The sequence below is a fragment of the Drosophila takahashii genome, chromosome 2R, assembly GCF_030179915.1.
Source record: "Drosophila takahashii strain IR98-3 E-12201 chromosome 2R, DtakHiC1v2, whole genome shotgun sequence".
Taxonomy (NCBI): domain Eukaryota; kingdom Metazoa; phylum Arthropoda; class Insecta; order Diptera; family Drosophilidae; genus Drosophila; species Drosophila takahashii.
Genome location: NC_091679.1, coordinates 40974268 through 40991432, shown reverse-complemented (window position 1 = coordinate 40991432; position 17165 = coordinate 40974268). Strand labels below are relative to the sequence as shown.

Below are 17165 nucleotides of genomic sequence, written 5' to 3'. Positions count from 1 at the left end.
GTTAACGTGTGAGAGAAACTCGAGCCAGAGCAAACGAATATTTCATTCGTCATAAAAACATTTTGCAATAATTTTTGCATTTCACTCGACCAACTGCTCACGGTTTATCCTTCTCTTGTTCCCGTCCACACTTCTCGCCTGCTCTCATTTATCATTCCAGAGGCAGTGTTGTCCACTTCGGGTTGCGAGTAATAGCTTGTAGTAAGAAGTGATATTAACAGCTTAAATAAAACTATTTAAAACATTTTAAAAATATTCTTTAAAAATTAAAATTATAATATGTAAGAAAAGGAAAATATTTTGAAGTCATTAAGAAGTCATTAAGATTAAGTATTGTTGACGGCTGAAATTTACCTTAGATCCAAAAATGTTTGTAGTAGATTGAACTTTGATTTTAGATTTTCATATTACCACAGTAAAGTAAAATTTTTTTTTTTTAATCTTTTATGAAAATGTGTTAAATTAAATTATACAAATTTAAAGTACCAGGCATCTTATTAATATTTTTTTTGAATAATGGTATTGTCCTTATTTGGCTATAAAATATGAAAGTGGCCAACTCAGACCAAAGATCTCGGTGGGTTATAATATACACCAAAAATCGCGATGTAAGTAAGTGAAGGGAGGGAGGGAAAAGGGGGTGGGCTATACAAGTGACAGAAAGAAGAGGAACGGAGACAGAGTGTGTGTACTTTACGTTTGGTTTATTCGGTTTGCTTTTGGGTTGGGTTGGCTCGGGTTGGGCTGAATTCCTTCTCCTGCTGCGGTGTTGCACAATAAACCTTGCTTCCTGGAAACGCAATCCTTTATAAGCCACTTCACTCCGCCAACCACCGGCGCAAAACCGAACCTTTAGCTCACTCCAAGTTGCCTTATTGCTCCTCAGCTTTGTTGGTCAGTGTAGCAGGATTTCTTCGAGTGTTGTTCGGTTTCCGGCGGCTTTTGCGTTTAACTCAGCTTAAAGCCCTCTTCAGTTAACCTCTTGTGACCCCAGAAATTAGGTTCTTTTGTTTAATTAACTTTTTAGTGATATTTTTTTTGCAAATTGATGATTGAAACAAATAGGTCTCTTGAAATAAAGTAAATATTGGGTAGATTGTTGAATCGCTTTGTAGATAGATATACCTACCTTAACTGGTGTCTGGTTCCCTTTCCCATAAACTGCATTGTTATTGTCCCCTAGTTTGCCAAATGTTGTTAATGAGTTTGAAACCCAGATCTGGGAAAAAGGTGTGTCCCTCTGTCTCCGCCCTGTTTGCCCAATTCTACATATCCCCTGTCCCATCTCGTGTCCGGATATATCCTGTCTATTCCCTGTCGCCAGTGCAATTTGGCCCGAGTGCGTCCCAGATATGATCAGAATTGACACTCGGCCAGTGAAATTTGTGCCTAATTTGAGGCCTCAGCGGGATGCAGACCTCTTCCTGTTCCATTTTCCTCCTCCCTCTGCCTCTGCCGCATCCTCTTCCCTTCCTTTGAGCCATGTAACATCTAAACAAAAGATTAGCTGCAGTCACCAGAGGGAAGGACACTTGCAAAAATTAGTGACCAGTAAATATTACATTTTTGCAGAAATATCTTCCACTAGATCGTATTTTGGGTAAGTGGAAACACAAAATTCGGAATAAAAAACTTTGAAAAAATATTTTTGTAAGTTTATTCTAGGGAATTTTTGTTGATATTTCACAAAATATCTTAGAAAAAGTTTCCATATTTCTTTCATTTCTATTTCCTTGTTTTGAATAATGGGTATTATTTATTTTTGGTAACGAGATATTTAGTAAATATTTTACATTTTAATATATTCTAAATTATCTTACAAAATATCACAATAAATTAAAATAAATTGGATTCCATTTTAATTTATATATACATTTTTTAGATGTTGCTAGGAAGTGTATTTAAAAACGAATTTTGTTGAGTGATCTTTTCAATATATCTTTGAAAAGTGTACGAGTTTCGCAATATTTTTTTGAGTGCTGGGACCACACAATGGAAATGACACGAACTGCAGTCATCTAAGGATGGATAAAAGGAGTGGAGGGAAGGGGGTTGGTAGTGAGTAGGGGGTAGCATGTGCACGCGTTTAATGGCAGAAAACACAACAACGGATCGGCGGACTGAGCCGGGCAAAAACAATTGTCAACAGACGTGGAAACGTGACCAACGAATTTTACGCACAATTTCACTTTATGCCAGAGTGTCCGAGGGTAACAAAGCCGGCCAAAGAGCAGGAGACCCTTTGACAATGGCCAGCACACACAGCACACAGCAGCGAGAAGCGAAAAGCAGAATCTCCACATCGGCCACACATTTATTGTTTAGAGCATGGCCCAATCCTCGACCATTCGGGAAATCCAATTAGCCATTGGCTCTCCACTGCGAACACCACTGAGTTTGTTGACCAGTTGACCAGGAAGTTGTTGGCTTCCCCGATCGGAAAATATGATTCATATTTACCCATTTCGTTCTAATCGTAAAAGGTAATCGCCACTGCTCAGGCGCCTTTTCCTTTGTTTTTCACTTTGTTGCAATTATTGTACGAGTCGGGGAATTTTGACTTATGTTTCTCGGGATCGCTTCCTCTGCGATTGCCGATAATTGCCAAGAAGCCCACAAGGCACCGTCTTTTCGCTGCTTTGGTCATGGCTGAACTATCCGCAAATGGTTGAAATGAACTGCCTAGGAGGTTCTTTGGCTCGCTGACATCCTCTGGGCTTTGGATTATCGCCGGCGAGTGGGAGGAAGTTTGCCCGGTTGTGCGTGGAATGGTCAAGTGTCGAATGGGTTACGATGGGAATTATATGGAAGGCTCATGAAACCCAATAGTATGGGTTTTTTAAATATAATTGAGCTTCTGGGAACTCACAAACTGACTACGTAAGAGGAGGAGTAGTAAAGCTTATAACATTTTTATACCCGTTACTCGTAGAGTAAAAGGGTATACTAGATTCGTGCAAAAGTATGTAACAGCCAGAAGGAAGCGTTTCCGACCCCATAAAGTATATATATTCTTGATCAGGGTCACTAGCCGAGTCGATCTAGCCATGTCCGTCTGTCCGTCTGTCCGTCTGTCCGTCTGTCCGTCTGTCCGTCTGTCCGTCTGTATGAACGCTGAGATCTCAGAAACTACAAAAGCTAGAAGGTTGAGATTTCCCACACATATTCTTTGGCTTCCTACGCAGCGCAAGTTTATTTTAGCCGAGCGCCACGCCCCCTCTAACGCCCACAATCGCCCACTAACGATTTTAAAATGGGTCCTGCGCCCACATCTTTAACGATTTCCGAGAAGTATAAATGCAATTTTGTTGTGTATATTTATACCTATCGAAATGTAGAAGACATTTTTCAAATCGGACCATTCATTAAAAAGTTATACGCAATCAAAAATTATATATCTATCTCCCTCGCACTCCCTTTAGCTGAGTTACGATTATTAGTCGGGACACCAACCCGACACAGCGTTCGCACTCCCTTTAGCTGAGTGACGGGTATTAGATAGTCGGGACAACAACCCGACTATAGCGTTCTCTCTTGTTAAAATATATTACCTTTCAAGCGGTCTCATTGGTTGGGAAAAATATAAAAGATAGGAGGAGGTGTAAAACTAATAACATCTTTAAAATATATAAAGTTTTAAGCGGTCTTATTGGTTAGGAAAAATACGATTTGGTTACTTAAAAGAATTAAGCCTTTTTATAAATTTTATAAAAATATTTTAAAACCACACACAGTAGTATACATTCTTTTTTTTTGCATTTTGTATAATTTCTTTTTTGTTTCTAATAGATCAATAAACATAAAATTATAAAAAGAAAATCTTTAAAATATGTAAACATTAAGAAGTGGTATGCCAGCATAAACTGATTTTCAAACATAAAAAACAATAAATTATACATAGTTACTGTAACCAGCTGTATGCTGGTTTATCTTCGCATTAGAAGTCTTGAAGTTCCACCTTCTATCCGTCGATTTCCATTGCAAATGCCTCCGTTCTAGTCTGAGATCTGCCGGCCAACTCGCATGTCCAACTTTCTGCGGCGACACATGTTTCCCATTAGCCAATAGAAGAGGAGAAATAATAAAAAATAAAAGTTTCGCCTGATGCGGACCTTGTCGTTTTCCTTGTTCGTCTCACATTTCAGACTCCAGCCGACAATGAGATGTGCCGCAGTGTAGTCGTCGTAGTGGTTGTTGTTAATGATGATGTTGACACAACTTGTTAACAGAATAATTTATGCGACACTGACTGGCCAAATGCTTTAAAGAGAGACAAAAACAAGAAACCAAAAAAAACAAACTTGGGAGCAGCGGAGGAATCTATTGCATATTTAATGACGGCTCGAGAGGAATATCTTTCCTGTTCGGAATCCGGATGCGCGTGCCGCAACGGAAAACTGGAGATCAAATTAAGAGCAGCCCCTGAGCTTTCAAGGCTTTTGGGGGCCTTCTGGTCCTCTGGATTTTTGCCGCCTGTTCTTTGTCATTTGTCAACGTCGCCAGTTTCAAGATTTCAGCCAAGCTGCAGCTTTGGCTTTCAACTTCGAGTGTAAAAAATGATAAACGCATTCGCTTATGATGTGTAGAGCTTTCATAAATCATGCTCTTCAAAGTTGCCGTTGGTCTGTTGGTCTTTTCTGCTAGTGCCGCAAATTTGCCTTGGCCAAGAGATCACGAGGAGGAAAAGCGGAAAACACAGGGGCCAGAGGCACAGGGGTCATAGGTTAGAGGTTGCCACGCGACAGCGCTTAGACAAACAAGTGTCGCTTTCGGTTCCCCGTTGAAGATGATGATGGAGGGGATGGGCTGCCTGGATAGCAACTACGGGTAGTTCTGGCGATTTACGAGCTCCAAGTGGGTCACCAACTAGTCAGAGGAGCCTCTGTTGACTTTTGAGAAGAAAAGGTCCAGTTGGTTAGGTAAATGACAGAAGAAATGCAGAGGACTTCTGTGGAATTCCATCTACTCAAAAAGGGAATATTTGTTGCAAATTATGTTTAAAAGCTGAACAAAGCAAGAGCTTAGAAAACATTTCCCTAACTTCTTCAACCCATTAAGCAATAATATAAAAATATTTTAGAGAAAAATAACCCAGGTAGCTATTTATTGATGTGGATGCCCAAGATATTTGCCTGACTTATTTATCCCAAAATGCTCATAATTTGGGCCTTAGAACAGCAAACATTTGCCTATTTATTGCTAAGCAAAATGCCTTGCCATTATTCATTGAAAGGTCAAATAAAACTAGTTTATGTACAAATTTAACTCTCCAAAGTAAGCCACAAATTTCTGTTGATTTCCAGACCAAATATGTGTGCTTTTGGCTGTTAAAGTCTCGATTCTGCCCCCTCATTAAATGACTGATGGAAATTCAATCGATATCCGTCAGCAGGGCGCTCTAATAATGTGTTCAACATGTCAGCCAAGTACTTGTGTCCCTGCCCCATCGCAGGAATTCCAATTCCGGGAGTTTGGGGACTTCTAGTATCCAAACACACTGGTCAAGGGGATCTCCCCCTGGACTGCCACTTATGAAATTGAATGTAAACAAAATGAGCGACTCCTCGACTGCAAAGCTCAGTCGTCGTCGGGTGACAACAATATCCCCCGGCAATCGACAACTGGCATTGCCCAATCCAACCCAATAGCAACCCTACCCTTCTTGTTGACTGACATATCGGCGCCAAGCAGGCAATTAACATGCGATTGTCATAAATTTACTCAATGCACAGATTATTAAACATTCATAAAATAAATTACCCAGCCAAAGTGCATAAATTCTGAATTGATTTTAACGCATTGTCCGAGACAAAGAGCAGAAGAGTCCCCTTCTTCTTTCGAAGGAGGCGAAGGAATCTGGTTATTGAATTATAACGATGTCGGGCAGAATGGCCAAGGGAAAAACATAAACATAAATTCCTTCAAAGTCTTCGAGCGAAACAACAATTGCATAGAAATCAATTTCAGAGAAGAAGCGTTCAAGGGTTAAATTCCAGAGGGGGAGGATATAAATTTTGTGAGTGCAGCGAGGGGGCGACTGAGAGACCCCACAAATCAGGGTTGTGGGGGAAAAACTGAAAGGGGGGGCCTTCAATTTAATGGCATTTGTGGCTTGTCGCTGGGGTTGAAACAAAGACTTTTCTATAGTTTCCCTCGGATGCGAAGGGAAAATGGAAAAGCGACCATCGACTTGAGCACTGGCTGTTAGAAATCGGATAGTTATGAAGACTTGCACATAAAATGCTGAGCAGCCATCAGTAAAAGGGGTTGTGTTGAGCGCCTCGAAGCTCTGTTGGAATCCAAAAGTCTTTAATAGTTTGTGTTCCATGCGATAACATCAAATTTATTGGCTTTCTGATTGGAAATCTTTTGGTTTTGATAAAAGATTTAAAAGTATATTGCAATGGAGTTTTGGCATTTAACAAAACATTTTATAAGATATTGAAAAAATATTTTTTTATTATGTGTAAAATTCTCTAACAAACAAATTTACAAGTAATATTTAGATAATTTCATAAGTTGATCAAGAATTGGTAAAACTTAAAAAAATCTTAAAAATCATTTTGATTTTTTTTTCTTCAAAAATTGCGATTTTGTCCCCCTGACTTTAAGCTGAATGGCAGATAGCCTCCCAATTGTTAAAGCTTTCGCTGAGCTCCGATGTGATTGCATTTCGGCTAACTGCATTATACGTCGCCTTTGCCAACTCTAAACAGATAATTTGGGCCAGAATATCATTAGGAATTCCCTTTTCTCGCCCGAAATCGGAGACAGGGAGCTATATCTTCGGGCTTAATTCAACTGCATCTCACACAAGGAGAAGCCCCCCAAAAAAAAAGAGGGAAGAGAACACTCTGATGTGAAGTGAAATGAAATTACGAAGACCCAGCTGAATGTCAATGTCCTCCCACAAAATCCCTTCCCATCTGCTCCTTGTGCGATGCCAAAAACAAAGAGCGAGCGGAATGTATATACAGCAGAACGTACAAATATATATATTTTTTATGACATTTCTGACAATTTATGATGCAAATTCCTCACCCAAAACTGAAGAATGAAGCGATGGCACGAGAAGAAGCCTCCGACAAATTGTCGAGAAATTGCATAAAACTATAAAAAGGGCAAAAAACAAAAAAACATGAGAGAAAAAACAAATTGTTATGCTGAAATCTGTAATCTGAAGTAGTTGCGGATGCACTCGAGAGATATTTATGGAGGGAGTGAGAGGGGAACAACATAAAAAAGAGACAGCCACATTTGGGCAAAGGGCAAAAGCTGTGTGCAAAAATTGTTTTATTTCTGCTTTTATTATTTTGTTTTATATTTCGTGATGGCTTTTTATTTTCTGTTGATTCATCAGAAAATAAATTGAAATATTCTTGTTGACAAAACCGTATTCGGACAGAAAACTTTTTGCTGTTTGCCATTGGATGATTTATTTAATTTACTAAAACTAACACAACATAGAAAATATTTGATAATAAAATCACGTTCACACGCTTACGGCCACAAATCAATTGGTGCCACCGAAAACGAACCCATCAATGGAATCGGCCCAAACCCAAAGTTCATTATAAAATTATTTGTCTTCTTTTTTTTTTGGGGTCCCCAATTCGTGGAAAGAGTTTTGACCGCAAGTGAGGACTTCTCATCACCCACACGATTTTGCCTTTGGCCTTTAATATGTATAAATAACAATCTATCCCACAAACTCTACCAAAACAAATTCTTTCAACTTGTGCGGTCCCCTTTTTCTGGTTAATATGACTGTGTTTTATTGGAAAGTCACACAAACAAGCAGGCAAAAATGAATGAAAGCAAACTATTGGAAGCAATATCTATGGACATTTAAAAATAAATATTGCTGTTTAAACACCAAAACAGTCACGATAGCTCACCACAACAGAATGATGGGAAAGTTTAAAAGAGCTTAATTAACGAAACAAAAATATGACCTTGTTTTTCGGGGAAAATCGAAATGGAAACTGATGACGAATGTGAAAGAGAAGGCAGAATAAGCCCGACTAAAATGATTGCATTTTCTATACATTTATTGGGTAATAATAATATAATTCGGAAAACAAAGTTATCTAATTTATGTGCAAGCGGAACATTTAGTGGATTAAACTACCACCTCGAGCACCAGTTAAATTATGATTTTTAAAATTAAACGGTACAATTTGAACCTAAGCTTTGTGTACCTCCTAAAAATCCAATAAATCACATAGATTGCACTTAAATTTATTCTATATTTCTTATCTTCTCAATATCAAAATACCCCTTAGTTTACTGAAACTTCGTTCCCACACAACCAAAAAAACTTCAATTTCGATCAGAACTCCTAACTGATTTCCATTTCGTGCATGTGGCCAAAACTCAAACGTGGCACAATATGTTATGAATTTTTATTGAGTTGTTTGTGCGCTAAAGAAAAAATTAATTTATCGCCTTCGCCCGTTCGTTATTGTTCAAATAAAAGGCCAAAATCGAAAGCGACGATCGGAAAAAACGGAGGGAATTTCGGGGCAGCGTCATCATCATCATCTGGACACCGCCATCGATGGACATCAAATGTGTGGATTGGGGATATGTCAGAAAGTCGGAGGCGGGGAGACGTTGCCTGAATTTAAATGGACAAATTAATTGCGTTTGTCAGGCCTGTGGACAGGTTCTGGCCATTGGGACAACGGCGGCAGCAACAACAACAAGGCAAACCCAAAGGCCCGAACAAAGAATTAATTGGTTTTTGGACACTGGATGAAATATATTTAATTTAGGCTTAATGCCGGACAGAGATTGCATTTTAGTATGCACCCCCATTCCGCTCTCTTCATCTCTCATCTCCTTACAAGTGTCAAATTGGCATTGAATCATGACTGGGACTGTATCTCATTATCTGTGCGCGATCGTTTGGCCATCAAATAGCCATTAAACGGTAGACCATTATCCTGGTTGATGGGGGAAGAATGCCAGAACCCCTGCATAAAGGATCTCGGATCACAGACCGCAGGCGATCGTGTGGCTCAGTCGCTGATCGAGGATAGGAACATAAATTATCACTTGGTTTTGGGTACGACAAAGTGACTTGTAGGGGACTCGATCGGGAAGAGTGGTGTATTAAACACTGAGAAAAAACTGGTTACTTTGTCATAGAAGCATAATATAAATCAGCTTTGTTTAAAATTCAAATTAAATTAATTTTAATATACCAGAAATTCAAAATCCCTAAAATTTTATTTGTTAATTTTAGCATAGTCTAACAACTTTTTGCTCTGGTCATTTTTAATTTTAAATAATATAGAATGAAGATATTTTTCCACGAATAAAAGGCTTTTCTCCCCTAGGTTTGAAATCCCTCCTTTGTCCGATCTGAGTTGACAGTTTTATTGTGTCGCCTTTTTTGAATTAATTGAGCCGCCCCTCGGTTCCAAATGAAGTCGTTGTCGCTGTCGTGTTTCCAAGGAATGTCGGATGAGGATGAGATCCCTGGGACCTCCTCCTCCTCCTCCTTCCATCCCCGGAGATGGAACCCCCTGAGGGCAGATGAGCTGTGGGGACCACACATTGCGATGGAGACACACGCAGCTCTTTTGACGAACCCAAAAAAGCATTCCCTAACAAATTGCCTCCGCTCTTCTCTATTTATTCGGCCTGCGGGCGAGCCGTTGCCAATTAATTATAATTGATTGGCGATATTAACGAAAATTATGATGATTATGATTATTCGCTGGAAATGCACCCGCAGATACGTAGATACGTTTTTCTGTCGAAAGATATAACAAAATCATAATAAAAGCTGAATACTATTCGGATGTATGATATACGACTTAATTGTGGCTTTCAGCGAGCCATTGGCATTTAAATTAATAAATTTTTGATATATCTGCGGGGTTGTAAATTATATTTTAATCGGTTTAAATGGCGCTTTAAGGTTTACAAAACTGGGGAAATAAATAATCACTCGATTGGTATTTAAAATAGTAACTTAAAAATAGTAAAAGTGGAAATAATTTTTTATAAATTTGAAAAAATATAATAATAATACCGACAAAAATTTAAATGTTTTTGGTTGGAATAAAATGTTACTTTAATTTAAAGCCCTTTTAAATTACAATATTTGGTGTTGTTTAATGACTTTACTTACTATTTTTAAGTACGGTCACATCGCTTTATATCGATTCTACAAGTTGTCAACCGAAACTAATTTTAGGAGCTGTCAGAAAAATTTATCAGAATTTTGTGGGCTCTCCATATTTACTTGTAAGGGCTTTGTGGATATTTTTTGCAAAAGAATGGGACGCCGTCGGCCGTGTAAGGATCGTTCCCGGACTAACCGTACCCGTTCGCGTTCCAGGACCCGCTCGCCCCGACCCACCCGTTCCGATACGATCTTCACCGACAGGCCGCGACTGCAACGGCGACCGGGTCATGCGGCCTCGTCATGGGACATTCCGCCCACCGGATACGCCCACCTGACCCCCCTGCAGTACAAGGCCATGCAGGCCAGCGGACAGATTGCCTCCCGCATCGTTCTGGATGCCATGCCCACGGGGGAGTCGGCGGCCATTGCGATGGTCACTCGGCAGGCTCGTCGCCTCTATGTGGGAAATATCCCGTTCGGCGTGACGGAGGAGGATATGATCGAGTTCTTCAACCAGCAGATCGTGGCCATCGGCGTAGAAACCGCACAGCATTCGGATGGCCGGGCGGTGCTGACCTGTCAAACGAATCTGGAGAAGAACTTTGCCTTCCTGGAATTCCGATCCATGGACGAGGCCACGCAGGCCCTCAATTTCGATGGGATTAACTTTCGCGGCCAGACCTTGAAGATCCGCAGACCCCACGACTATCAGCCGGTGGCCTCGTTTGGTCCGCCCGAACCGGAAGTTTCGTCCTCCTTCAAGATCCCCACGATTACAGTGAATACGCCATCGATTTATGCTGTCACCACTGGACAGGTTATATCCGCTCAGGTTCCCGATTCTCCGAATAAAATCTACGTGGGTGGCCTGCCCACCTGCCTGAATGAAATGCAGATCAAGGAGCTGCTGCTTTCGTTTGGCGAGCTAAAGGGATTCAATCTGGTGAAGGAGAGCAGCACGAGCCTGAGCAAGGGATTCGCCTTCTTCGAGTACGTGGATCCCACGGTGACTGAAACGGCCATTGCTGGTCTAAATGGCATGCAGTTGGGCGATCGCCGCTTGGTCGTCCAGCGATCCATTCCCGGCGGCAAGAACGGGATGTTCGGCGGAGTGCCCGTGGTTCAGGTGCCGGGAATATCTACCCTCTTGGCCACCGGCTCGCCCTCGGAGGTCCTGTGCCTGTTTAATATGGTTCTGCCCGAGGAATTGCTCGACGAGGAGGAGTTTCAGGACATTCGTACGGACATCAAGCAGGAGTGCACCAAGTACGGCGAGGTGCGCAGCATCAAGATCCCCCGACCCATCGGCCAGGCTACCCAGCGGGGCTGCGGCAAGGTCTTCGTCCAGTTCGAGACCGTCGAGGATTGCCAGAAGGCCCTGAAGGCCCTCAGTGGCCGCAAGTTCAGCGGTCGCATCGTGATGACCTCGTTCTACGATTCTAAAAAATACCTGGAGAATGATCTTCAATAAACGATTGAATAATAACTACGGCATATAGAAGATCAAACAGCTGTCTTTAAAATTAGTTTTAAGTGTTCAGTAAATTTAAAACTGATTTGAACTAGTTTACTGTGCATTATCGTTAAAGAATAGATTTTTCTTTAATGGAGCTCTGCCGCCACACACACAGTATAAAATATTTTTTTAAAATTTTTTATTACAATAATATGAGGTAATATAATTAGCTTGGAAATGTTTTCTTCCACTCTGCAAATTTAAAGTAATATGTTTTATACTAAATCTATATTTACACACGCTTTACTATTTAATCTCATATTGAAATCCTCTCTGCTTCGTATTGATACACACTAAAAAATGAACTGGTTGATGTAATTAATCTGGGACCTTCCATCTTGTCAACTGTTGAATCGGCTAACTGATGGGCCCAAGGCCGAGCCTGCGATAACGAACTTAATCCGCTGCGAAAGAACCGGCTTCCAGTTCTTGGCTCTCGTTATTGTTTTCCGTTGTTGTGATATCATCTGCTTAATGCCAAAGAAATCGCTTTAAGTTATCTGGGGATGGGATGCCAGGACACGCCTCCTCGCCCCGAAAAAAAGGGGGGCTGCCCGGGATTCAATTAGGCAGACCGACTTAAGCTGCAATCCTTAAAGCTGCTCAAGGGCTGACACCTCCTTCTGGAGGACCTCCTCTCTTTTTTTCAGCTTCCCCCGGCCGGCGAAGCTCTTGCTTAATTAAAATTTTAAACTTTACGCTTTATCGCCGGCATTTCTCGGGCATATTCACACCTACCTTCTGCTTATTACGAAGCAGGCCCAGGTAATTCGTTAATGCCCTCTCAATGGAGAAGCTTCTTTCGCTGCTTCGGCTGCTTATCTCGCCGAACGGTTGCATTTTCTCAGGTTTCACATTTCGAGACTTTCGGGGCATCCGCCTTGGGGTCTTTTCTTATCTCAGACTTTGGTCATTTGGTCGACAGCCGATCATCAATACTGGTACGCGTAATGAAATGGTTAATACACGGAAAGAAATTCTTTAAAAGCTAAAAGTTTAATATCTAGAGATTATTAAAAATATTTATAAAATAAAATTATAAAATTGGAAGAAGTAAAAAATCAAACAGCTAGAATTACAATGTTCAATTATGCTTTGTGGAATAAATATTTTATATATTGATCATAAAAAATCTTTAATTAAATCTTTAAAATCATAATGTTTAAATAAATTGTACTTTTGAAAAATATATCAAAGATATACCAATTTTTTCCCAGTGCAGCTTTAAGAGCGTTGAAAGCCCAACTCCAGACTGAACGATTTATCAGTGGCAACGACGACCACAACTAAACGCTTTATCGAAACGCTGGAGATTGTGGCAGGAAGGAGAGGAAAAGACTGAGAACTTGAGTGGATTGTGGACACAAATTAATTCAACGCCTTGGACTTTTGTCATTCACCGGAGGAGACGATCTGAAGGCGAACCTTTCATTCCCCGTGCTCCCAAAAAAAAAACAAGAAGAGGAAGACAGCTAAAAACTTCTTTCGAAGCCGCTGCTGTCCCATGAAAATCAATGCCTCGATGGGTAATTAATAAACGCCCATAAAGATGCGGATACAATAAAAATTCCAGACGCATGGGAGGCGCAGAGGAGGAATCGAACTCAAAAGGGTTTCTTTGATTTTGTAGTTTTTTCCTTCGTTGATTTTTATGATCTGGCAGCTGCGCTTTGGGGATTAACTGGATTGACTTCTAATCTCTCCAGCTCCCCGAAACCGAATCCCCGAGTCTTGTCCAGCAACTTCTTTTCCCCCTTCGATTGTGACCGAGGTTAGGATCGTCTTGATGTTAGGTAATCGAAATGAAGCAATCAAAGCCACAGTTGAGTGAACCCTCCCGAAGGTTTCTATGCATTTTTAATTGCATTCTCATCATTTCATTTGAATATGATGTAGTAGATAATTACTGGGCTCCTGCCAGAGCAACGCCCTCCGCTTAAAACGATTGTTAAATGACTCTCTTACTTGATTTTTCCATTTGGTAGCTGGAAAAGTATCAGAATCAGAAGCTTGTTTTTTTTCCTCACTTATCGCATCCATCACGTGATTTGTGTATCTCCCCCGAGATATCCAACTTAATTAGTTGGATCTGCAGGACGTTGTGTTGCCACTAATGATAGTTTAGATGGCCGAGCATCGTATAAATTTGCCAAAGATCCAGAAAAGATACTCCAATCGAGAAGGCACCATAAAAATTTGTTCATCTAATGATCGCGATAGGCATCTCGCATGTGTTCAATTTGTACAGATTTAATTAAGATACAGGGAAATATTCAGAGACAACAGCTGGTTTAATGAACTAGACTGCCAGTCGCTGAAAGGTCAAAAGTTTATCTCTGAAATATTTAAAAATCAAGCAATCAGAGCTGAAAACTTTTTTTCGGCTCTCAAAGGGAGAAGTTTTATACCCTTTAGAACAGAAGCCCGAATTCAATTAACCAGAACCTGTTGCTTTGTTTGGTTTACCCGCAATTCAATTCACATTTCCGGAGCCCAAAAAAAAAAACTGGAAAATAGGAAGGGAAAAAATTAAAGGAATGAAGAGGCGAACAAAACATGCGAAATAAAATCAAATAAACAAATATTGTTGTGCAGTTCAAGCGAATTTGTAATTTCCCCTTCATAGTCAACAACAAAGGCTAAAAACAAATTACCAGCGAGAATAATTTCACCGAATTTTCAACTTGGGGTTGTAACTGGAAGAGAGAGGGCGAGTGTGAAGGGATTTTGGGTGGTATTCCCCACCCATTTTCGGGCTGTCATTGCCATTCCCGTTCCAATGTTCCACGTCGCTTCGTTAATGGCAGCGCAATTAATTCGAGCAAATCGTCTGTGAACCCTTTTTATGACCTCTAAGAGCCCCGGTTCACACTGCTCTGCCCCCTCATTCGCAGATAAAAATTCATTAAACGACATCATTGAAGAGCTTTGTTTCGCTTTGAACTGTTTGCCGGGCGATAATAAATGCGGAATAGGAACGCAAATGCCGAAAAAAAGTGTTTGGGTTTTATTTGCGTAAACTGTTGAATGAGCTACAATACGAGATGAACTTGGTTTGGAGAAGGAAGGAAGGATCTAAATTTGGAAGGCTTTTCGGTTAAGCTAATTCTTAGAATTTTAAGCGTTAGGTAAATATAAATAGAAAATTTTCTGCTGTATTTTCTGATTAACGATTCTAATTTAAGTTATTAAAAGTTAATAATAATAAAAAATTATTCAAATACCATTGTTATAAATTCTTCTAAATATGTTCCTAAGAATAAAACAAATTGCTTTTTAAAATTCCGCATAATAAGTAAACCATTCCCCTGAGTTACCTGCCCTTCAGGGACATAAATCTCGCTACCTCCTCCCAAAAGATACTCATATTGAACTAGTTCCCCTAACACCATTAAACTAACCCATTAGCTGGCTATTCAACTCGCCTGAGCACATTGTTACACGATAATACCGCTGATCTATTACGCGGCTCAAGCACCATTTGTCTTTCTAAACTCTTACACAATTCGAACAGAACCAAACCGAGTTAGGTCCCGAATACGAATCAGAATCCGAGTATCCGAGTCCAGAATGCGAGTTCGAAGAACCCATTTGTGGACACCCTACGGCGCCGAGGGAAAAACAAAAGGAAAAGCGGTGGGCATCTGAATGGGTTTTTCCAGCAGCTCGGCGAGGGAGGGACCAACGCGAAATAACCTGCGAGTCGAGCGCATTTAATGAGGGTCATAAAATCAAGCGCCAGGCCTCAACCGCCAGACAGCAGGAGGAAAAAAAGGGAGAGAGGCTCAGACATACAGATAAACCGAAACTAAACTAAAGTAAACCCGAGAAGGTGTAACAGGTGATACTGCAATGAAATTATAATGCAGATTATCCCGAGGAAGGTGGCAATAGGTAGCCGTGGCCCGAAAGGACATCTAAGTGGCCCAAAGCTGACGATTTGAGGAGGGACCCATTTCGTACCATTTAACCATTTACTTTTATTTCGAGTATTTGCTTTGATATTTTGCCGCAAACCTTTTAAATCGTTTGTTTGGGAATTACACAAAGAGGTTTTCTTTGTGGCTCTTCCCTTCTCTTCTCCTATGCAAATGCGTGTCAACTTTGACCCCAAGTTAAGCCGAAACACATAATCCAAGGAAAGAATGGAAAAAAGACGAGACCAGATGCGAAACAACAATAAGAGAACAGGCAGCGAAACAATGGGAAATCCGAATTTAAGCTCCTCGAAATGCTCGACTTTTTCGACTGGCCGCCACTTCACTCGGCCCGGCATAATCCAAACTAAATGTCCGACTTAATTTTGTTGTTCAACTGTCCTGCTTTTGGCCCGCTTCTGGCTGCACTGCGAGAAATATTTTAGGTACAAATGGAATAAACAGATGGGATTCATGGGTTTAATTTCTATGTAAAATTAAATCATTAAATCAATTAAATTCTTAATATTATTTTTATTTGATTTAAGAATGTGTTTTATTCATTTTTAAATAAAATAAACAATTGATTTTATTTTTTACCACATTTTATAATTTTTTTTCCTCATTTCTGCCTGAAAGCCCACTAAAAGGATATTGTGTTATGATAGTTTTTATTATTTTTACACTTGATCGATTTATCACAACACTGACTTCCAATAAACCACATATGTATCGAGAAAAAACATATATTTTTGCCTTAAGTATCCCGTTCCGTTCTTATACCCATACACATGTACCTCTGTCATTTCCTCGATGACCGACAACTTGTGAAACGTGCTGATAGTAGAGTGTATTTATAAATGTCAGTGCAGATTACATACCTTCCTGGCAGAGCCTTAACCTAATGGTTCACTGACCTCTGGCCGGGTCTATTCAGGGGTTCCTTTAAGGTTGGGTTTTTATACCCGTTACTCGTAGAGTAAAAGGGTATATTAGATTCGTGCAAAAGTATGTAACAGGTAGAAGGAAGCGTTTCCGACCCTATAAACTAAATATATTCTTGATCAGGATCACTAGCCGAGTCGATCTAGCCATGTCCGTCTGTCCGTCTGTCTGTCCGTCTGTCTGTCTGTCTGTCTGTCTGTCTGTCTGTCTGTATGAACGCTGAGATCTCGGAAACTATAAAAGCTAGAAGATTGACATTTTGCATGCAGATTCTAGGAGTACCTACGCAGCGCAAGTTTGTTTCAAAAGGGTGCCACGCCCCCTCTAACGCCCACAATCGCTTATATACGATTTTAAAAATTTCAATATTTTGGAAAAGTAAAAATGCAGTTTTGTTGTGTTTATCAATACCTATCGAAATGTAGAAGAAATTTTTTAAATCGGACCATTCTTTAAAAAGTTACGGCGGATCAAAGCTTTTATCTCCATCTCCTTCGCATTCCCTTTAGCTGAGTAACGGGTATCTGATAGTCGGGGCACCCGACTATAGCGTTCTCTCTTGTTTTCTCTTTATTTATTTAATTTTTTTTGCCGTGTAATGCTGTGAACTTCGAGCTCCGCCCACTGATGAATGCTCGCTGCTCCG

The 17165-nt window shown here is 40.3% G+C and overlaps 2 protein-coding genes across 2 annotated transcripts in view; both read left to right on the top strand.

Moving 5' to 3' along the window:
* Window positions 1–17165, top strand: part of side-V (sidestep V) — an 88147-nt gene that overhangs the window by 21836 nt on the left and 49146 nt on the right. The gene's annotated exons all lie outside the window — the stretch shown is intronic.
* On the top strand, window positions 10202–11673 carry LS2 (Large Subunit 2). Its single transcript, XM_017141033.3, has one exon. The coding sequence runs from the start codon at window positions 10293–10295 to the stop codon at window positions 11610–11612; it is 1320 nt and encodes a 439-aa protein (XP_016996522.2). The 5' UTR covers window positions 10202–10292; the 3' UTR covers window positions 11613–11673.